This window comes from Chrysochloris asiatica, unplaced genomic scaffold (genome assembly GCF_000296735.1).
Source record: "Chrysochloris asiatica unplaced genomic scaffold, ChrAsi1.0 scaffold00001, whole genome shotgun sequence".
Taxonomy (NCBI): Eukaryota; Metazoa; Chordata; class Mammalia; order Afrosoricida; family Chrysochloridae; genus Chrysochloris; species Chrysochloris asiatica.
In genome coordinates this window covers 25986874-26007944 of record NW_006408519.1, presented here as the reverse complement: position 1 = coordinate 26007944, position 21071 = coordinate 25986874, and the positions used below count along the sequence as shown (strand labels likewise).

The window sequence follows — 21071 nt, the reverse complement described above, 5'->3', positions numbered from 1 at the left end:
ATTTGTATAAATAATATGAGATGTCAGAAATGTTATATCAAAGATCTCATATATGGGTACCTTAAAGTACAAGATAATGTGCTTCAAAATAAGTCACATTTCAGGCAACTAATGCAAGAAGAAGGATCCTGGTGTGGCTCTGTAAAATAAGCACTGAACTTCTATCTTCAAGGTCGGCAGATCAAACCCACCAGCAATTCCTCAGAAACCCTATATAGGGTCTCTATGAGTTGGAATCAACTTAACAGCACTATACAACAATAATCATGCAAGAAGGCAGCCCCATTCTACTGTTATACTCTTATTTTTTTTTCTTTTGTAACTAACAAAATTTAAAAATATATACATATATATCTGCACAAGAGAGCGAGAGCATGACCTTCAATTTTCTTAATCTCTTTCAAGGGACTAGTTAGCCAATTACAAATGCTCATTTTTCATTACTGGGCATTTTTGTCTGGGTGCAGCACAAATGGAAAGTCATTTGGGGTCAGATGTTAGTATGAAAATCAGATTTAAATATTTCTCAACAGTTGAGTCACCATAATCTGTGACTGGAAATTAAAATTACCCTGGCTCCACTCTCCACTCAGTACCAGATTTCATCCCTTAATTTTTTTTTTTTAAGTATAACGTAATTTATACTGTGAAATCCACCCCTACTTGGATTCATATACATATTTTGAGAGTTGTACATTGCACATGAATAATGTAGAAAGGGGCTTAAGAGTTAGTAAACAGCAGACACCATGCTGCTCCTCATTTGGTCTCTAGCTTTTGTTGACTTCATATCAAAACTAAGATTTACTGAGAATTTATAATGGTCAGGCATTGAATGCAGGATTTTCACATGTTCTTAATCAATTTCTTGTATTTAAGGAAAGACATGAAGGCATTAATTGAATTGTTGTTGTTGTAAAGTGACTTAATGGCATTTAACAACAATAACAACTCTTCACTGAGGAATCTCTTCTCTTGGACTTTCGTGTTCCTTCTTAATATTCTTATGATTTTGGAGAACAGAAAGAAGTCTGAAAGGCAAGGTCAGAGCTGTAGGATGGATGCGGTAAGGTTTCCCAACAAAATTCCTGCAGGACAGCCTTTGCTACCCTCAAAGAATGAGCAGACGCATAGTTGAGGTGGGAAAATATTCCTAGTTGAAACTGTCCTGGCCGTTTCCGCACTAATGTAGTTTTCAATTTTCTTAAAACATTTTCATAATAAACCCTCACAATCATCCTGTGTCCTTCAAGGAAACGTATCAAGATGATCCTTTTGAAATTAAAAAAAAAGTCATTATAACATCTGAGTTGACCTCTCTGCCTTGAATTGAACACAGCAGATTCCCTCAGAAGTCACTGTTTTGACTGAATTATGCTTTCTCGATCATATCGATAAATCCATGACTCATCCCTGATTAGAATTTGTTCTATAACAATCATCTTCATTAGCTTTGATCTTGTTTTGAATGCTGATAGAAAGGTTAGCTCTAACTTAAGCTACTTCATCTTTCTTAAACACTGTCAGCACCCATTGAGCCAAAGGCTTAAAATGGACAATGCTGAAGCCTGTGAGATCCTAACATTAACTATCACATTAATGATCAGTCAGCGGTCTTTTCCCATCAGTTTCTGGATTCTAGCCGGAATGTTTTCATTTGTCAAATTGGCTCATATTTGCGATCTCCCTGATCTTCCTTAAAACACTTGATCCATCTAAAACTGTTGTTTTATGTGATGCCGCATTCCCACAAACTTGTTAAAACATTTTCAGTGATTTTGGACAATGATTCGGATGTCCACTTAATTTTGTTAAACAGTTGATAGTTTTGTCAAACATTTTCATTTTGTTAAATATTTCAGTTGTTAAACATTTTAAAAAATGTGTGGCTTTTTTTTAAGGCAGCTAGCAAGACTGAGACAAGCATATTAGTGAGAGAACTTGTCTGTAGTGAGCCACAGATCACAGAAGCAAGTTTAAACACTTTGTTTGAAATAAACCCATGTATGTATGAACCGCAATCCTAGTAGCTAGACTTTTTACTTACTCTCATATCTCTTTTCTTTTGTACAACAGAGGTCTAAACAAATGCCAACTGGATAATCACATGTTACATTTTAAAAGGTGGAAGGAGGACACCAAAGAATTAAGATCCTTTGCCAGAATTTTTTTTTTTTTTTAGAATCATCCCTGATGGGCACCATATCATTTCATTGTTTTCATTAAGTGCCATTGAGTTGATTCCATGTCATAGCGACCATTTATAAAGTTTCTAAGAAGCAGTTAAGGTGCTCTGGTAGCATAGTGGTTACGAGTCGGGCTGCCAACCTCAAGGTCAGCAGTTCAAAACTACCAGCTGTTCCACTGGAGCAAGATAAGGCGTTCTGCTCCCATAAAGATTTACAGCCTTGGAAACTCTGTACAGGGTCGCTATGAGTCGGAAACGGCTCCATGGTACTTAACAACAAAGGTGGGTTTGAACCACTGATCTTATGGTGGTTGTTTTTGTTAAATACCATCGAGTTGGGTGTGACCCATAATGACCCTCTATAGGATTTCTCAGGAACAGCTGGTGAGCTTGAACCACTGACCTTGCAGTTCAAACAGCTTTGCAGTCTGGCACATAAACCCATAGCGCTACACCAGGATTCCATTATTTGATTAGATATCAGAATTAGGTAGAGGAAACTTCTTTGGAGAAGAAAGACTATTCTTAAGTTTCTTTCCACAAGTGTTTTGACAGCCAAGTTAAGTCTGCTTTTAGTTTAGACTCACTAGGGACTGTCATTGTCTATAAAATCTTACAGTGCTTTTCCAGAACACAAGTTGTTCTTATTTTAAATATGAGTAACTTCAAGACAGTAGCAACTGTATTCCCAAATCCATTAATCGAGCCTCAACTCTACTTTGTTTTAAAAAATGATATGGTTTCTTTAAATACAGATTCTTCCATCATCAGGCATTTTTTAAAATCATTGTGAGTTTGCCAGGAAATACTATAAATTACTAATCCCTTTCAAATGATAACCACTCCTTCTGGAATGAGAAGCATGCATGTTATACATCCTTTTTACTGGTTGTGGGGGGAAAAGGGAGTGCAGATGAATATCAGGATTATGTTAGCAATCTGTAATTTCTAAATTAAAAAGGGAAGACAGGATTCTCTCATCTTACATATTACTTAAACAATTCAGCAATAATTCAAAAAAGCAGTAATTCAAAATCACATTCTTGAGAGCTAATCTACTATCATTTTGGCATAATCAAATTCTTCAATAAGTAGGAAGACTAAACGTCTATTTAGTAATCTTTTGTAGATTCTAACAAAAGTCACCATTTTTTTTCTTACTAGCTTTACAAAGAACTCTTTAATTATTGACTTCCATAAATTCCCCTTTGTCTACTCTTGGTTGGAACTTACTACAGAGAATGCTCTGTCTAATTGTTTTCTTTTATGGACAGAGTAAAGATTTAGTGTTGGTAGGCTTGAAACCTACAGGCATTTTTGTTTTCAGAAATAAAGTCTTTGATATTTAATTGGTCAGATACTTGGAGTACAATTATTACATAATGTGTGAAACCGTCATTTACAAATTGTAATTAGGGATCGGGCAGTGTTTCGTTCTGCTGTGTGTAAGGTCGCTATGGGTCGGTACCGACTCAATGGCACCTAACAACAACAGAAATATAATATGTATCTCTAGAATGTTTTCAGTGCCACACATGGAATACAATATCCAGGTATGCATCGCTTATCATCCATTTGGGCAGTATAAGATCCCATGTGTGTCTGAGGTCCCATAAGATTTTTTTTTTTTTTTTTTTAATCAGAAAGCAGCTCTTCTTTTGTTTATTATTACCCTTTAATAGTCTTGGTTTGGCGCTGTGGGTTAATGTGCTGGACTGCAAAGTCATTTGAACTATAAGGTCAGCGGTTCAAGCACACTAGCTGCTCCTTGCAAATCCTATACAGGGTCATTATGAGTCGGAACGGACTCAACAGCACTTAACAACAACTATATCTATATATATGCATGTGTGTATATATATATGACAAAATTTGGCACAGTATATGTGCAAAACAAAGATCTAAGAAAAAAAATCATACAATTCAAACAGGCAATGTTCTATTCAACTTATAGTAAATGTCCCTTGAGAACTTATTGTGTATATTAAAATATCTCAGGTGCTGTGGTGTGGGCTATTAGAGGGTTGCAAAGAAATACCACGACATTCTAGCTGGGGGAATTTAGACGTTGGCTAGATAGATGAGATTATATATATAAATGAGTGAGAATATAATACATGACTACTAAAAACCAAAGGTTAAGTGCTAGCATTTTCGAGAGGGGAAAGAACAAAGTGGGATGAAAAAGGTACTATGGATTTCCTCTAATAAAACTAGCTGCTCATTATTGAACGCTGACGGTCTCAGGGATTTTATATGCATTATTTCTAAAATAAAAAAGAACAAGAGTACCATGTTATTTGGGCCCAACATTTTATATATCTAGAATTGTTTCTCTTTCTTGTACTGAGTTCATTAATTCAACCATTCATGCATTTATTCATACAAGATAACTGTAGTTTGCTCATTCTTAATTCTTATAAATTCCTTAGTGTGCTATTATGGAAGACTCTTCCATTAGACAGAAGATGGTGTGTTTTTTAATGGACATGAAGTACTACACATTAAGAGCAGTCGAGTTACACTATCATGCATCTATTTTTCAAAGTCCCTGACCACCCCTGAAAAAAAAGAGAGCCTTACATATCTTTCCATAGTCTCTTCCTATACATATAATCTATAGATCTCCAAACCAAGTACAGGTAAAAGTACTTTTTAAAGAAACTTCAAAACTAAGTGTTAAATGAATTGGCACACATCGATCAAAATCTGAACGCATCGATGCCCCATACACACAGGGTTTCCCTTCTTTTGTTATCACGGAGAGAAAAGTTACTAAAGACACAGCATTTTACTTCTCTGGAACTGCGTTCTGCTGAGTGAAGTGAATGGGTTCAACTATAGCATGGAGCTAGAACTGTGCCCCATGAAGCTCCCCCAGGGGTCACTGAAAGGGGAGGATGTGCCACTCCATTTCCCCTCCCCATTTAGTCAGCACTGGTCTGTATTAATCTTATTTATTGACTGTTATGACATAGTGCAGTTTCATTTATATAAAGTGACCTGTTTTAAAAAGTCTCAGAATCATCAGATCTTTCTAAAGGTCCTAGGAGCTGGCTGATTCTACAGATCTAATGGAGGACAATAGCAGCAATTCATAATTAATGTGATTATTCTACTGTATAGAAGAGAAATGTAGATTACAACAGTTGGAAATGCTTACAAGGATAAAAAATCCTTCAGGCTAGTTAGTTCTAATTATAGAATGACTCAAATTGGAGAATGTTGCTAATTAGCTGTGAATCTTCAGTGTTAACACAAAAATCTGTACACTACTTTTTTGTGTGGGTAGTGAGTGATGGGAATGTAACTCCTTTGCCAGTTGGTAGTCTCTCAGATTTAAATTCCATATTAAAGACATGGAAAATGTATTACCTTAAAGCAATATGTTACTTAAATAACTATCAATGATTAAAGGATAGACTTCACTTTAGCACCAGCAAAAGCCTACCTTTAAAATGTTCAAATCTAACTAAATAAGAGACTTTTGACAGTTTCCTATGTATCACTATCTCCATATTTTCTATGAATTTTTATTGGCTCATAAAAAAGGAATCTGTTTACCAGCTTGATACTCACTATTAAACAGCACCACAAGCCCTCATACAGCTCCTATTTTACTATTTTAATTTGAGAATGTATTTAGAAAGTATGATAGCCTAATTCCTGGAGCAGAAGCGTTCAAACATATGTGTTCATTTGGAGAGGACGTTATACATTTAACCATTTCTCTATCTATCCACTCATCCATCCATCCATCCACCAAACTTTCTCTCTGAAAAATAGCTAAGTATACTTTTAAGACAATTTGTTTCCCCTAGGACAATATTTACAGCTTTATTGTTTATCCACTTACTGGTACAGAGTTTCCATTCGGTCCTCTTGATCTAACCATTCTTCCCAGGACTTCTACACCATCTGCTGTGATATTGGTTGATGCGTTTATGGCTTTTTCTCCCACTTGCTTGCAGTCAATAACCACTTTGGCCAAAGTCTTGCTGACAACAATGTGCAGCTGAGTAAAAAAAAAGATGTTTTAGAAGGTAAGAATTGGGAGAAAATACCAACTAAATTTGTAGGAATTATTTGACTTATCATGAGAAAGAATGAAAGAGAAGGAATTTTGTCACCATGGATTCTGCTAGAGAACAAGGCCTCCACTTTCACAAATTCTTTGATTTTCCCATTTTCAAGAAGCGCCTCTCTTTTTATTTACTTGATATTTTTCTTTAAAATGATTCACTTTTCAAAACCTAGCCATACATCAAACCAATATCGGGAATCACAGGATAAATGTGTTAGTAATGCACATTAAAATAAACACAAAAATACTAAAATAAGAAGCTTTGATTCATTAACAAAAATCATCTAAGATACCACCAGTGAGTGGCTGGCAAACCACACATTGGTACCACTTAGGGTGAGGAGAGCAGAGTTGGTATTAGTTTCCGGTGGAATAAGAGGTGGAAGTGGTAACGCTTTCTGGAGATCCCCTACCCAAGTGAAAGAAAACTTTTTAGCTCAATATATGGTTCAGTTTTCAAACTGGAATCTTTCATCTGACAGTTTATGGGCATATTTTAGGACTTTTTTTGGTGACAATTTGTTAAACCTTGTTTTCATTTAGCTGATAATCAAAGGTAAGTATATTCTAGATGAACTAGGTAATCATATTGTGACCAGCTTCTGCTGAGAAATTTCAGGGCTCCTATGTGCACTTCACTTTATGACTGGGTTTACCCCAGGAGTACCACTTGTTTGTGGCAGGCTAGTGAGTTAAAAGAGGGAGAATGAATAGGTAGGTAATGATTTCACATCAAGTGAAAGCCAAAATAAATCACAACTAGCTTTGAAGTATCACAATAGCTCAGAGAGAAAAACACTGGGCATTACAAATCACAGTATGAAAGTTACAAAAGCTAATACTGTGTTCACATTGTGAAGTAGAGATTAAATATTTGTGAAATAATGTCAGCTGTCAAATTAAAATAATGGTACTTTTCATTTTAGTGATTTTGTGTAACCTAGATTTATGTTTGCTGCACTGTTGAATAAGAGCTGAAAGCATACGTAATTTATACTACTTTTAATTGAATGTTTCATCTATTTAAATGACATCATGATAAACAATGACTTAAGTCCTGAGAGTTCTTTCTTCATCAAAAAGAAGTTAATGATTATCCAGGGAGAGAACCACCGCTGGAGCAAACCCTCCACATGCCTTGCTTTTTTTTTTTTGTCTTTAACAAAAATTTTATTTTAAACTGAACTCTTTAGAACTGGAACTAAATTTACCACCACGTCACAATTTTCAGCCAAACAACAGACACCATATATTGTTAAGTGCCTTCAAGCCAGTTCCTACTCATAACAACCCTGGCTAGGGTTTCCAAGGAGTGACTGGTGGATTTAAACCATCAACCTCATGGTTAGCAGTACAGCACAAAACATATCCTAGAGTGTCACACCCAAACTCCAGACATCCTACAGGGTGAACAAGAACACCAGGAGGTAGGCACTCCTTAGCACAATCAACCACATGAAATCAAAAGAGCAACATTTGCCTTGGGATGACAGTCAGAAACAATGGTTAAGAAAGAAGAATGAATGGAAACAGTAAACACAGGAAGGAAGTAGGAAGAGTTCTGTTATATTGTGGGTACTACTGTCAGTGTCATTAAACAAAATGCTAATTATTGAATGGAAAACCAAATAGCTCTGTAAACCTTAACTCAAATCTCAGTAAGCGTACAATTAGTCAAGTGGTTCAATTTCAGATCGTGTCACTGTTCTGCTCAGAACCCTTCCATTTACCTCTAAGCATAGTTATTCACATTTACCAGGCCACGTAGACTGATGTTAGCCCTGGTAATATAGTGGATTATGGTCTGGGCTGCTAACCGAAAGGTCAGTAGTTTAAAGCTAGCTATAAGCCGCCCCCTGAGAGAACGATGAGTGTTTCTGTTCCAATAAAGATTTATAACATCAGAAACCCTATACAGGGTAGCTGTGAATCAGAACAAACTCCACAGCACACAACCACCAAAGTCCTATATTATCTGCACTTTACTTCCTCTATAAACTCTTCACATTCTGGTCTTTTGGGTGGGCTTCTCATCGTGTTCCACTAACCATCGTGCTATCCTGTTCCTCTTGCCTGAACACCTTACTCTATTCCCAGTCGTCTATATGACAGACTCCTTTACTTTCTTAAGGTTTTTACTTTAAAGGTACCTTTTCATTGAAGTCTTCCCTGGCTGCTCTTGTGTACTTTATATTTCTATTTCCAGCTTTATTTTATTCCTTTACCAATTAATTTTGCCTCCTATACTACATTTATCTTTATTTTCTGTCTCTTCCAGAAACATAAGCATCACGAGAGCACAGACTTTCACTGTTTAGTTTAGTGCTGTATCTTGACTGCTAAGTCGGTTTGAAGGGTAGTCTAAACTCACCAGCCGCTCCTCAGAAACGCTATACTGTGTTGATAAATTGGAAACAATTCAATAGTACTCAGCAACAGCAAATATCCTGAAATTTATGAATAGTTCCTGACTTTAGAAATATTTGTTGAAGAATAATATTGGATTCCAAATCACTTCTGAGTATATTATAGCCAGTGAAGGACTGGGTTTGATTTTGTTGGTATATCTTAAAGGATCATGAGTGCTGCCTAGCTTTTTAGTATATTTATTATGATACATGTGGTGGTTATGTGCCTTGGAGTGGGTTCCAATTCATAGTAACCCTTTATACAGTTTCCAAGGCTGTAAATCTTTACGGGAGCAAAGTCTCATCTTTCCCATGTGGAACAGCTGGTAGTTTTGAACTGCTGACCTTGAGGTCAGCAGCCCATCTTGTAACCACTACGTAACCATGTAGTTCCTTGATGCATATACAAGAGTCTAACTTAACTCCTGTGGTTTTGACCCATGAATACTTTCACAATTACAGAAATTTTTACACTGGATGCTATGAAAGTCTAGCATTTAATACCTAAGCTTTAAGAGCTGCTAACTTGTCAGGTGATTATTTTAATGTTTTTAAAACAAAATAAAACTTTCCCTGTACAAAACAATATACTGAAGGTTTTCAAAATTATTTTGTTTATTTGGCTGCTTTTTCAAGTCTATTTATATAATTACTAACTGAGAAAGAGACTTTACATTTCATAATAAAGTATAAAGAATAAAAACCAGGTTACTTAAGTTTCAACCAAATGATAGGTTGAAATTGAACTATAACCTCAGGAAGGTATGCACCCCTTAAATATCAGCCACAGAAGGAGACCTACAAAGAAATCTCAGAAGGCAGACAGGGAAAGGAAAGAAGACTGAACAGAAACAGAAGCACAGGCAGGAAGCGAGAAGAGCACTGTTTCACTGAGGGGATTGCAATCAATGTCATGAAACAAAACGTTTATGAAATGCTGACTGGAAAACCAATGTGCTTTGTAAACTTCTATCCAGATAACATTAAAAAGTTAAAAAATAAAATAAAGTCAATTGAAAATCAATGAGAAATTATTTATTAAATTATAATGTCAACTAATAGAATTTGATCTCTAAATAAAATTTGCTTTAATATTTTCCATTCATAGAACTATTATAAAGTATTTTGTTACATATAGGGTTTTTTTGCTTTTGCTTGACTTCACTGACTCTTGACAAAATAGATAATGGTTTTTCTTCATATTATGAGTTTTGAAAAGCTTAAAGGGTTATCAATTGGAAGCCAATTTTTAATGAACTCTAAAGCCATTTTAAAGAACCTAGGTTTTTGAGTTCTTCTGGCCAGGGAAGTAAAGTTCACCTTTTACCTAAGACTCACATAGGATTTTTGAAAGAGAATTACAAGTTCATGCCTATATCATATGTTAAGATGACAATATTTTTTTCTAACAATCATAAAATGTTAACTACTTTTCGTCTCTCCTACAGTTTTTCTTGATTGCTTTGCAATACACTCGGATGAAGAATTTTGTCAAGAGCAACTTGGTGAGTACCTGAAATTAAGATCAAAAACCTACTAATGGGACCATTTGAACCATGACCTAATGGAAAAATGAAACTGAAAGATAATGTAATTTCCCCACAAACTTTATCAAACCCTCTTGTATATTTTTACCCGTATCTTGTATTTTTCAGATACCATGTAATTCTTGTGTGAGTGTTACTGTTGTTAAGTGCCATTGAGTTGGTTTTGACTCATACTGACCCTATCTATATAGGGTTTCCAAAAAGCGACTGGTGAGTTTGAACCACTGACACTGCAGTCGCATGCTTATCCTACAGTGTCACACCAGGACGCCACATGTACACAGAGAAAATAGCATGACAGGGTCGACTTGTAAGTATGTAAAAATGTGAGCACCCATCAGATGTATCTCTGTTTATATTTTAAGAAGATTCATCTCATTCTAAGAAGTCTTGGTAGTATAATGGATTACAAGCTGGGTTGCTTACCCCAAGGTCAAGAGTTCGAATTTACCAGTCAGTCCACAGAAGATGAGGCTTTCTGCTCCTTTAAAGATTTACAGCCTCGGAAACCCTATACATCAGAACGGACTCAGTGGCACACCAACATCCCCACCCTCACCTCATGGTGATTTTTGTCTGGGGCTGCATCTGTTAGCAAGTAAACCAACAATCCTTTTGGCATCATTATGTGTCGTCAAATGAGTGCAGCTGTCCACTTAGTAATGCAAAACTCCTCAAAGTGGGGACCTGGACCACTTCTATCTAAGTCACCTGGGTGACTGCTAAAAATGTCTATTTTAATGTCCCATCTTAGAGCTATCAAATCAGAATCTCTGGGTATTACTACAGTCTTTGCAGGTGATTCTTAATCGTACTGAAGTAAGAGATCCAAAGTGCTATGGAATATGTTTATATCCCCATGTTGCTTTATCTAACAGCAAAAAGAATAAAGAATGTATGTATGCAAGGCCTTACTAACTTTGTGAAAGCTTCCATAGAAAATTTTCCGTATTTCAGGTCCTTCAAAAGTAACAGTTTGAAATTCCCCACTGTAGTCATAGTTGAAATATGTTAGGGTTTTCCCACCATCTGTTCAAACAAAGAAAAATAAAAAATATTTTAGAAATAATTTAAATGAATAAAAATTACTCATTATTCATTAAAAGAATAAAAATTAATCATTTATTGTTTGACAACTCTGTTTAGGACAAAGTTATGAGTAAGTAAATAAGCTAAAATCCTTAAGTTTCCCTAGGACTTAATTTGTCTAAAAGTAGTTACAAGGAGGTACTGAGGAAGAAACCAGGTCCTTTTCCTCAATGCGGCAACCATCTCACCCAGAAAATGCAATTTACACTATACTATGACAGTGATGTTTAAATATTTTATTATGAGAAAATCAACAGATAAATTTAAAAATGCCCTCATCTTGAGTCCTTCAAATTGCAAGTTTATTATAAAAAAAAAAAAGATAGGAATAATTTCCTCATTCATTCACCCTTAGGTTACAATTTAATAATTCACTCTACTTTCAAAAAGATCAAGCTAGTCTCACTGATTCCAAGAGATTCCACTAGTTTCAACTCCTAGGTGTATATGAATTTAGTAATTTATATTCTTTTAATTGACAGCTTTCACTTAGTCTAATATCAATGCAAAATTCCTTCATGATATCCTATTTAATTGTTGATTCATTTCCATGGACTGAATAGTCCTTCCACAAATACTAGCTAGAAAGAAGCTTAAAAGTTTCATCATCCCAATGTTTGAGAAATGTTGTTGCTACTCCTGCAGGCATCTCTAATTCAGTACTTCTCAGCTTCCTTCCACCCAGAGCCCGGCGCTGACCCAAGGATAAGCACTCAATGAATATTTGTTGAATGAATGAATGATTAAATTGGTCAACCAGTTAATCAACAATTATAGAATTCATTGGTCAGCATGTACATATGGCTTTTGAAAAGTGAGTTTCTGTATATAAGTAACAGGATGATATGAAAAATGCATCACTAATATACAATATACATGTGTAAATGTTATATAAATAAACACACTTACTATCTAAAATCACCCCAACCAATGGGTCCGAATTTTTATTCAAAATCTCCCAAAGAGCAAATGGTTCCTCAGGAGTGTCAGGAAGAATTCGGAACAGAAAACTGATGGTGTAGTCAGAGGGCAGCCCTTCTGGATGCAAGTACCTTCAATGGAAAAGAAATGCATTCTTTACTGAGAACTTTCTCAAAAAGTTACTGATTAGATTATTAAACCAAATACACTTTCATTATACAAGCTATGAAAACAGCAAAGAATAATATATTGTTGTTAAGTGTCGTCGCATGGGTTCCAACTCATAGTAACCCTATATAAGTAAAATAACAGATCACAATTCTGTCCAGAGGTGAGCACTGTTTTGGTCTGATACATCCCTCCAGTCTTTAAAGAATGTGGATAAGTATTTGTACAACTGATATCATTGTGTTCCTGTATTTTCTTAACATCATTCAGTAAGTATTTTTTATTTCCTTAAGTATTTTGAAGAGCGGGTCTTGTCTCGGGGTCTCCTTGATCTACACTCATTTTTCTCAGTGATCTTTTAACAGGGTTTGGGTCCTCCTACATGAAAAAGTGGAGGAGAAAAGAGGAACCCACACTAAAAAGATATAACCAGGGTATGCCAAACGTTAAGTCAGGTGAGTGAAGCTAGAAGGAGGAAGTGATCAATGATGTTAAATGCTGGTGACAGGTCAAATGTGATGAGGGCTTTACACACATGACTGGATTTAGCCAGGCAGAGGGCAGTGCTGTCTTGATGATCAGGTACAATGGAGTATTGAAGGATTTCCCCTTTGGTAGCGTAGTGGTTACGAATCGGGCTATGAACTATAAGGTCAGCAGCAGTTCAAAACTATTAGCTGTTTTGTGGAAGAAAGATGAGGCTTTCTGCTCCTGTAACTATTTACAGCCTTGGAAACCCTGTACACGGTCGCTATGAGTCGGAACCGATTCCACGGCACATAATCACCACAATCAACCAATTCTCATTTTTAGTTAGACTTCCATGAATGATAGTTCAAATACTGAGTATTCATTTTAATTCAAATACTGTCAGTATTCATTACATTTGTTGTTGTTAAGTGTTGTTGAGTCGATTCTGACCCATAGAGACCCTGTATAGGGTTTCCAAGGAGCAGCTGGTGAGCTTGAACCACCGACCTTGCAGTTCAAACTGCTTTGCACTCTGGCACATTAACCCACAGTGCCACACCAGGTCTCCTTACATTAGACAGTGTGAAAAATCCTACCGAAATGTAACATTCAATTTTGGTTGTACCTAAAATGACATATATTGAATTTTCTAGAAAAATGAAGTAATACCTTAATAATAAGTATTTAAAAATATTAGATGAGGCCTGTCTAATTTCAGTCATATATCGTTCTGTATATCAAAGGTCCAAACAAAGAATTATAATAGTACTGTTAGGAGTTACAATTTATATTCTGGAAGAAGATAGAAGAGCAACTTTTTTGATATATATTAGACAATGAGTATAATACTTTAATTTGCTCTCTCCCAAGTATTTATGTCTATGTACATAGTACATCTAAGTCTTAAGACTGACAACATTTCACATAAAAAGACTAGAGGAATCCTGAGACAAAAGCAAACCATGATTGGTAATAGGAAATTGTTGATGATACCGTGAGTATTCCCAACCTGTAACCTCAAGTATTGCCAGACTCCTCAGAATAACTGCAAATCAAACAATCCCAGGAACCCCAATATTCCACATGGACTGCCAGTTAAAAGGCTTGATGATGGGACTATCACGCAAAGCTGAGGTACCCTTCACTCTATGGACACAATGTTGTAGCTGCTCAAAGATCAAAACCATCTCAGTTCATGGTGCTCGTGTGTGATGGATCAAGCAGGGGACCATGGAACTCAACTTCTAGGGCTCAAACTTGGCATTGCCACTTAATAAGTATATCATTTCACCCATTTACCATCTCTGTGCCTGAGTCTCACCTCATCATTTGTAAAGCTGAAATGATAAGTGAATCTACTTCATAAAATTATTTGGAAGTTTGAGTGAGTTAATATACATAAAGCACCTAAGACAAGCCTAGCATTATTGTGGTGTCCTGGTGCGGCACTGTAGGGTAAGTATGGGACCACAAGGTCGGTTTGAACTGCAGTCAGCGGTTCAAATTCACCAGCTGCTCCTTGGGAACCCGATACTGAGTCGCTATGAGTCAAACCCGACTGAACAGCACTTAACAACAACATATAAGCATTGCTGTTGGTGGTGGTTGTGTGCTGTTGAGTTGGGTCTGAGTCACAGTGACCCAGTATAGGGTTTCTGAGGCTGTAAATCTTCACAGGAGCAGAAAGCCTCATCTTTCTCCTGCTGAGCGACTGATAGATTCCAACTGCTGACCTTGTGGCTGGCAGCCCAAACCCTAACCCACGACACCACGAGGACTACTCATAAACATCAACTATTATTACATTGTCACAACAATTGTGAAGATGGCGTAGCACCGAGAATGCATAGGGTCACTGTGAGTTAGAATCAACTCAATGGCACCTAACAATGACAAAATTATTATATAATTTTTAGGTCAATAAATATTAAAATTCGACCAACATTGAGTGTGAGTCTGATGTTTTTAAAGTTAGGAAACGAACACCTTCTCTAAGCATCATGGAAAACTCGACCAAGAACTACTACAGCATGTTTAAAGTTTACAGAATTTTTTCATTACAAAATAATAAATGATGAGCTTTCATGTCTTGCAATGGAAACATACTTGGTTGGCTGAGAAACCAGAGCATCTTTATGAAGTTGGTAGCACGGATATACATTGAAGGTACCAGGCTCCATAGAAACCCCTTCTACTGATGAAAAATCCTTTTCAACTAAACCAAACATTTCCATCATCTTAAATCCTAAGAAACAAAAAAGGAGAAAAAAAGAATATACTTGTACTTTAGAAATTTAATTTTCAAGTATTCTACTAAGGATGAAAGAAAAAAAAAATTAGTTCAAATATGGGATTTAACATATTTGAATTTGAAAAAAAAAAAAATTGTGATAATGCATACCTGGAAGATCAATGCCATCTTTGTGCACCAGTGGGCAGGCTGGAAGACAAAACAATATGGAACCTTAGTTAGATCTATGTCCAAACCTATTCTTCCCACATTCTGTGAGCAGGAATCTAACATAAAGCGTAGCTGTGGTTTTCTGTGGTTCCCCCACATTAATATGCTCTGTTGTTGTTGAGTGCTGTGGAATCAGTTCCAACTCCTAGCAACCCATGGGATTTCCAAGGTTGTAAATCTTTGTGGAAGCAGAAAGCCTTTTCTTTCTCCCATATAACATGCTCTAACTGCTTCTATTGAAAGCAAAGGACAGTTATTTCCTTCTCCTCTCCTATAACCAACCCACCCCCACCCCCCGAAAAAACACACCCCACTGCCATCAAGTCAATTCCAACTCTTAGCGACCCTATATAGGATTTTGAATACACAGCCTCATCTTCCACCTTCAGAAAGGCTGGTGAATTTGAATCCCGAACTTGAGCAGTCTTAGTACATTTTTTAAACTACTTGTTAGAACTGTTTAGGTACAGTTGCTTTTGAACGCAAATAGTCATGTTATAGGGAACGTCTTTATCAATCTAAAACTCTGAAGTGTTGAAGGTGCTGTATAATTTCCATATGTGCAAAATACACTGACAATCAGTGTCTTCATAACAAACAGCTGTCCAAGTCAATACTCCGCCCTCGGATCAAGACGGAACTCCTTATTTGACCAGTGTGAAACATTTCAGTCTTTATGCAAACAGAAAGTACAAATTCCAAAGAACTAACTTGCTGATGCGGTCTCACAGACAAAAGTAATCAACTCATCTTCAATCTTCTTAAACGCGTCAAAATCATCCACAAAGAAGACATGGCGGGCGCTAGGCTTACTGCCAATGCTAACCAGCTCGGAGTAATCTGCATCTGCCACGCCAATGGCAAAAATGCTGTAGCCTGTGGCAGAAGAGAACAGATTTCGGATTATTTTCAGTTGCACCAATATATGTAATGCGATATAAGTCAAGGCCAAAGGTTTAAAATATATGTTTACTTAGTGGGGTTTTAAGGGAGTGGAAAATTCATTCTTTATAGTTGATCAGAATTCTGCATGCACGCATTTCATTATTCCATCATCCCCTAAAGCAATTTTCCATTTTTAATAAACTCAAGAAAATTAATGTCCCAGTTAGTACTTAAGACAAAATAGCTACCATCTGAACAACATTTTTATTTTTGCATATGTTGATAGTTATTTTAAGATTTATGGGATAAAATGGACTTGAAATAGAGAAACTGAGTTTATCTTAGTATTCCCCTCACCTGTTGCTCCCCAGGAGTAAAAACTGAGAAGTTAATAGGCTTAGCAGCTTGAAGTGGGTCGAAATTCAATGCTCAGAAAATACATATTAAACTACTATTTACCACACATATTTTATGTAATTTAATACCCATGACTGTCATATAAGAATCTCCATTTGACACATATGGAGACTGAAGAGTTTCTCTGATTGAGATGTTCTCCTTGGCCCTTTATAATGATCCTTTAAGAATACCGCATTAACTACTGGAGTTGCTTCTACAGAGTATTCTGTGCGTACCAAAATTATTAGAGAAATCACTGAAAAACAGTAGATTTGCAAACTGAAAAATATTTGAAAAAATCATGTTGTTCAGTTAATATTAAGGATGATGTGAACAGTCATATTCCCGAGTGCTTCGGTGCACATCCCATCCCCCCCCCAAAAAAAACCCCACAGAGGGAATGGAAGCAAATGGTGTTGAATGATGATGCATGAAGGGGACTGTAATCACTGCAATGAAATGAAATACGATAGTCTGAATGTAAAGCTCATGTTCTCCCATGTAAACAATCACTCAAGTCACAATAAAAACTTAAAAAAAAAAGTAAAAACCCTTAGTTAACATTTATATATCTTGTTGTTGTTTTTGTTATGTGCTGTTGAGTCAATTCCTACCCATTGCGACCCTGTATAGGGTTTCCAAGGAGCAGCTGGTGAACTTGAACCACAGACCTTGCAGTTCAAAGGACTTTGCAGGCTGACGCATTAGCCCACAGCGCCACACCAGGAAAGGCTAACATTGTTTCTGGTAACATGATTGTTTATATATGTCGACCTTACCATCTGATTGCATCTCCCTGGATATTTTGTTCACATCATCTTGTGACCTCCCATCAGTTATAACCACTATCACCTTTGGGATGCCTCTTCTTGTCCCCGACTCTGCAGTAAACAAGGTATCTCGAACATGCTTAATGGCTTTTCCTGAAACAAACAAGTCAATAGTTCAATTTCACTCCCCCTTTTCGTTTGGCTGGGAAAGGGAGGATGGAAACAAAATCCTAAAATCATTGGACAAAAGTGAAAATGTCTTAAGAAAGGCATTTCAGTAATGACTAATAATGAATTACATTAGCATTTATTTGGGTTTTGTTTTTTTTGTTTTGTTCTGGCCTTCCATACCTGTTTTTGTATTTCCTCCTTTGTATGAAACATGTTTAATTGCATCAAGAAGAGATGCTTTGGTTTTGTAAGCATTGAGTTTAAATTCTGTTCGGGGGTCATCAGTGAACTGAACCATTGCCACCTGGGGAGGAAAGGGACATTCATTTTGACATTAGAGTATGTGTAGCACTTCACTGGACTGAAGAACACAGTACAATCACCAAAATTGTAATGGCAACGAATTTTCATTTCTTAGTTTATTTTATTTTTATGTTTCATTGTGAATTATGTGATGGTTAATTCACATTGTGAATTATGTGATGGGAGAACATTAGCTTTACATTCATCCTGTCCTATATCATTTCATTGCTACGGTTACAATCCCCTCCATGCATCATCAACCAACCAAAGGGTATATATACCCTGCAAGTCTGCCCTCCAGTCATCAGCACACAGCCCCTCTCCCTTTCTGGGTCTGAAGTCCCCAGTTGCTCCATCTCTCCACATCATTGTCTCTGCCTCCATCTCTGGCGTCGCTGCTTCTCTGGGTAGGGATCCCACTCTCTGCTCTTCTCCCTTGATGGTCCCAGGGACCTCTGCTCCTAGACTGCAAAGTTAATCACTCCCCTTCTTGCTACAAAACATCTATCTTTACATTTTCAACCCTCACAATCAGTCCTGGTAACAATTATTCACTATTGTATGACAAAGACCTATCTGCATTTCCTTTCATCAGCCCCACCTAGACAGATTGGATACTATTCAGTGGAGAGAATTATATTCTACCTTCCTCCACACCTTCTGGATCTAGGTTCCCTCTTGAAAACTTGTAAGCCAGTCACTTCTTGCCTTTGGAGCCCCCCCACATTGGGTAGCCAATGTCCAAGTTGCCCATCCCTGTCTACTCTGTGTATGGAGGGGGTGGGAATGATCCTTGCTATAAAGATTTGTTCCCTCTTTTGAGCTACTGTATCCATAGATGTAGGTCAAGTTCATCAAATTGTATCAGATTACTCTGTTTTTCCTCTTCTTTCTTCTTCTAGTTGAGCTCTGATCATCCTGTCATTGAAGCCAGGTCAAGTGAATATTATCTGCAAGTGTGGGTGTTCTTGCATCATTTCTTATTTAACTATGTCCACAGCTGCCTTGGTTTCAAATTTCAAACAAGTTACATACCAAATTGGAGCACAAATTGTACCATATTTCCTAAATACAAGAAAGAGTTTATTTTAAAATCTATGACTTTTGCTGTCTCATTTCATGTTGTTGTTGTTGTTAGGTGCCATCAAGTCAGTACCAACTCATAGTGGCCCTATGCACAGCAGAACGAAAAACTGTCCAATCCTGGGCCAGCCTCACAATTGTTGGCATGCTTGAGGCCATTGATGCTGCCACTTTGCCAACCCATCTCGCTGGGGGTCTTCCTCTTTTTCTCTGACCCTCCACCTTACCAAACGTGATATCCTTCTCCAGCAAGTGGTTCCTTCTGACAATATATCTGAAGTATGAGAGATGAAGTTTGGCCATCCTGGCCTCCAAGGAGCACTCTGGCTGCACTTCTTCCAACACAGATCTGTGTGTTCTTTCGGCAGCCCATGGTACTTTCAATATTCTTCTCTCATTTCATAGATGAAAACAAATGGTAGCCCAGACCTTCTAACTTGGCTAAATTCAGAGAATTATAATTGGACTTCATTTAAAGTATTATTTGTTGTTGTTACTGGTAAGTGCTGTTGAGTTGCTTCTAACTCACACCGACCCTGTATAGGGCTTCTGAGGATCAGCTGGTGGGTTTGAACCGCCAACCTCTGCTTCAAACCAACCTTGTGGTCTAGTGCTTATTCTACACTGTCACACCAGGACTGCAAAGTATTCTTAGAGAACAGATTTTTATGGAAGCAATGGAATAGTGCATACACATTGCTCCTACTGCAGTGTGCCATCGAGCCAGTTCCGCCGTATAATCCTTACAGGATCATAGCGAGGCTGTAAATCTTAATGGGAGCAGAACACCTCCTCTTTCTTGCGAAGAATAGCTGTTGGATTCAAACTGCTAACCTTGTAGGGTCATGTATACGTTACTAGGACTTATGTATACATTAAAACTCTAAAGCCCAGTGATTTCAGCTTTGTTTTATGACAACACTAAATCAAATAACTTTGCAGCAAGTCATTTTTCTGTCAGTCTTAAATTGGAAGTGAAAGAATCCAAAATCATTTAAAAAACATTTCCATCATAAAGAGATCAACCAGGGGTGTGGCATCAAACTCCTTGATCATGAAATAATAATATTGTTAAGTGCTGACTCATAGTAACCCTGTATAGGGTTTCTGAAGCATGAATCTTCACGGAAGCAGAAAGCCTCATCTTTCTCCTGTGGAGCAGAAGGTGGACTCGAACCGTGGACCATGTCCTTTGCAGTTCAGTGCTTCTCATATGGGGCTCTCCAAATAATAACAACAGCAACTACCATTTATTGACTACTCATTGACTGCTAGGCATTTTACATGGATCTTTTAATGAATCAAATCTATGAAGGAATTACTCTTAGTTTGTTAAACTTGATAGTTGTTTAGAATTAACATCCTCTCAAGCTCTAGTAGCGTAGTGGTTACGAATCAGGCTGCTAACCTGAAGGTCGTCAGTTCGAAACTACCAGCGGTTCCACGGGAGAAAGATGAGGCTTTCTGCTCCCGTGAAGATTTACAGCCTCGGAAACCCTGTGCAGGGTCACTATGAGTCGGAACTGACTCCATGGTGCTTAACAACAAGCTCTACCAGTTACCAAAAAAACTGCTATCAATCCCCAGAGTGGTCTATTCCCTCATTAGAGGTTGGAATTATCATAATTCTTTACCCATATCCCTAACAAGTAGCTATATAAAGACTTGTGAAATGAATTAAATGAGTAAATAGTTTTACATGCAGTAAATGAAAGGATGATTATCCTTACTTGAGTTCCATCTGCACCGATCTTGTCCAGGGCTCCAACAGTGCTGTACAGAAAGTTAGTGATCTTGTTGAAATTATCATCTCCAATACTCCAGGATCCATCCACCATAAACACCAGGTCTGCTTTGGCAGCTTTACAGACTGAAGACCAAGAATCGATTAAGAATTAGAGATGAGAGGACAATACAATAGTTGTTAATAAAAAAATCACAGATGGTGTTATCCCTCTGGTAACAAACAGCTTTTCCCAAAGAGAAGATATAAATAGGTTAAAGCTTGTATTGTAAGGTCTTGTTCACGATACTCTGACCATCATTTCTCTCCTGTACCTAAGGCTGCTTGCTGCTCATGACTAAGAACTTTCAACTGGACATGCAGAAGGAGAGCGAGAGAG

At 37.1% G+C, this 21071-nt stretch overlaps 1 protein-coding gene across 1 annotated transcript in view; it reads right to left on the bottom strand.

Annotated features, from left to right (window-relative positions):
• COL14A1 (collagen, type XIV, alpha 1) overlaps positions 1-21071 on the bottom strand; it is a 217518-nt gene that overhangs the window by 70554 nt on the left and 125893 nt on the right. Inside the window, exons 25-33 of the mRNA XM_006830676.1 lie at positions 20679-20818; positions 17743-17866; positions 17401-17544; positions 16049-16213; positions 15278-15316; positions 14983-15121; positions 12226-12368; positions 11147-11256; positions 6045-6203 (exon numbers count right to left, since the gene is read on the bottom strand). Coding sequence (XP_006830739.1) covers positions 6045-6203; positions 11147-11256; positions 12226-12368; positions 14983-15121; positions 15278-15316; positions 16049-16213; positions 17401-17544; positions 17743-17866; positions 20679-20818 — 1163 coding nt within the window. The remainder of the gene's footprint in view (positions 1-6044; positions 6204-11146; positions 11257-12225; positions 12369-14982; positions 15122-15277; positions 15317-16048; positions 16214-17400; positions 17545-17742; positions 17867-20678; positions 20819-21071) is intronic.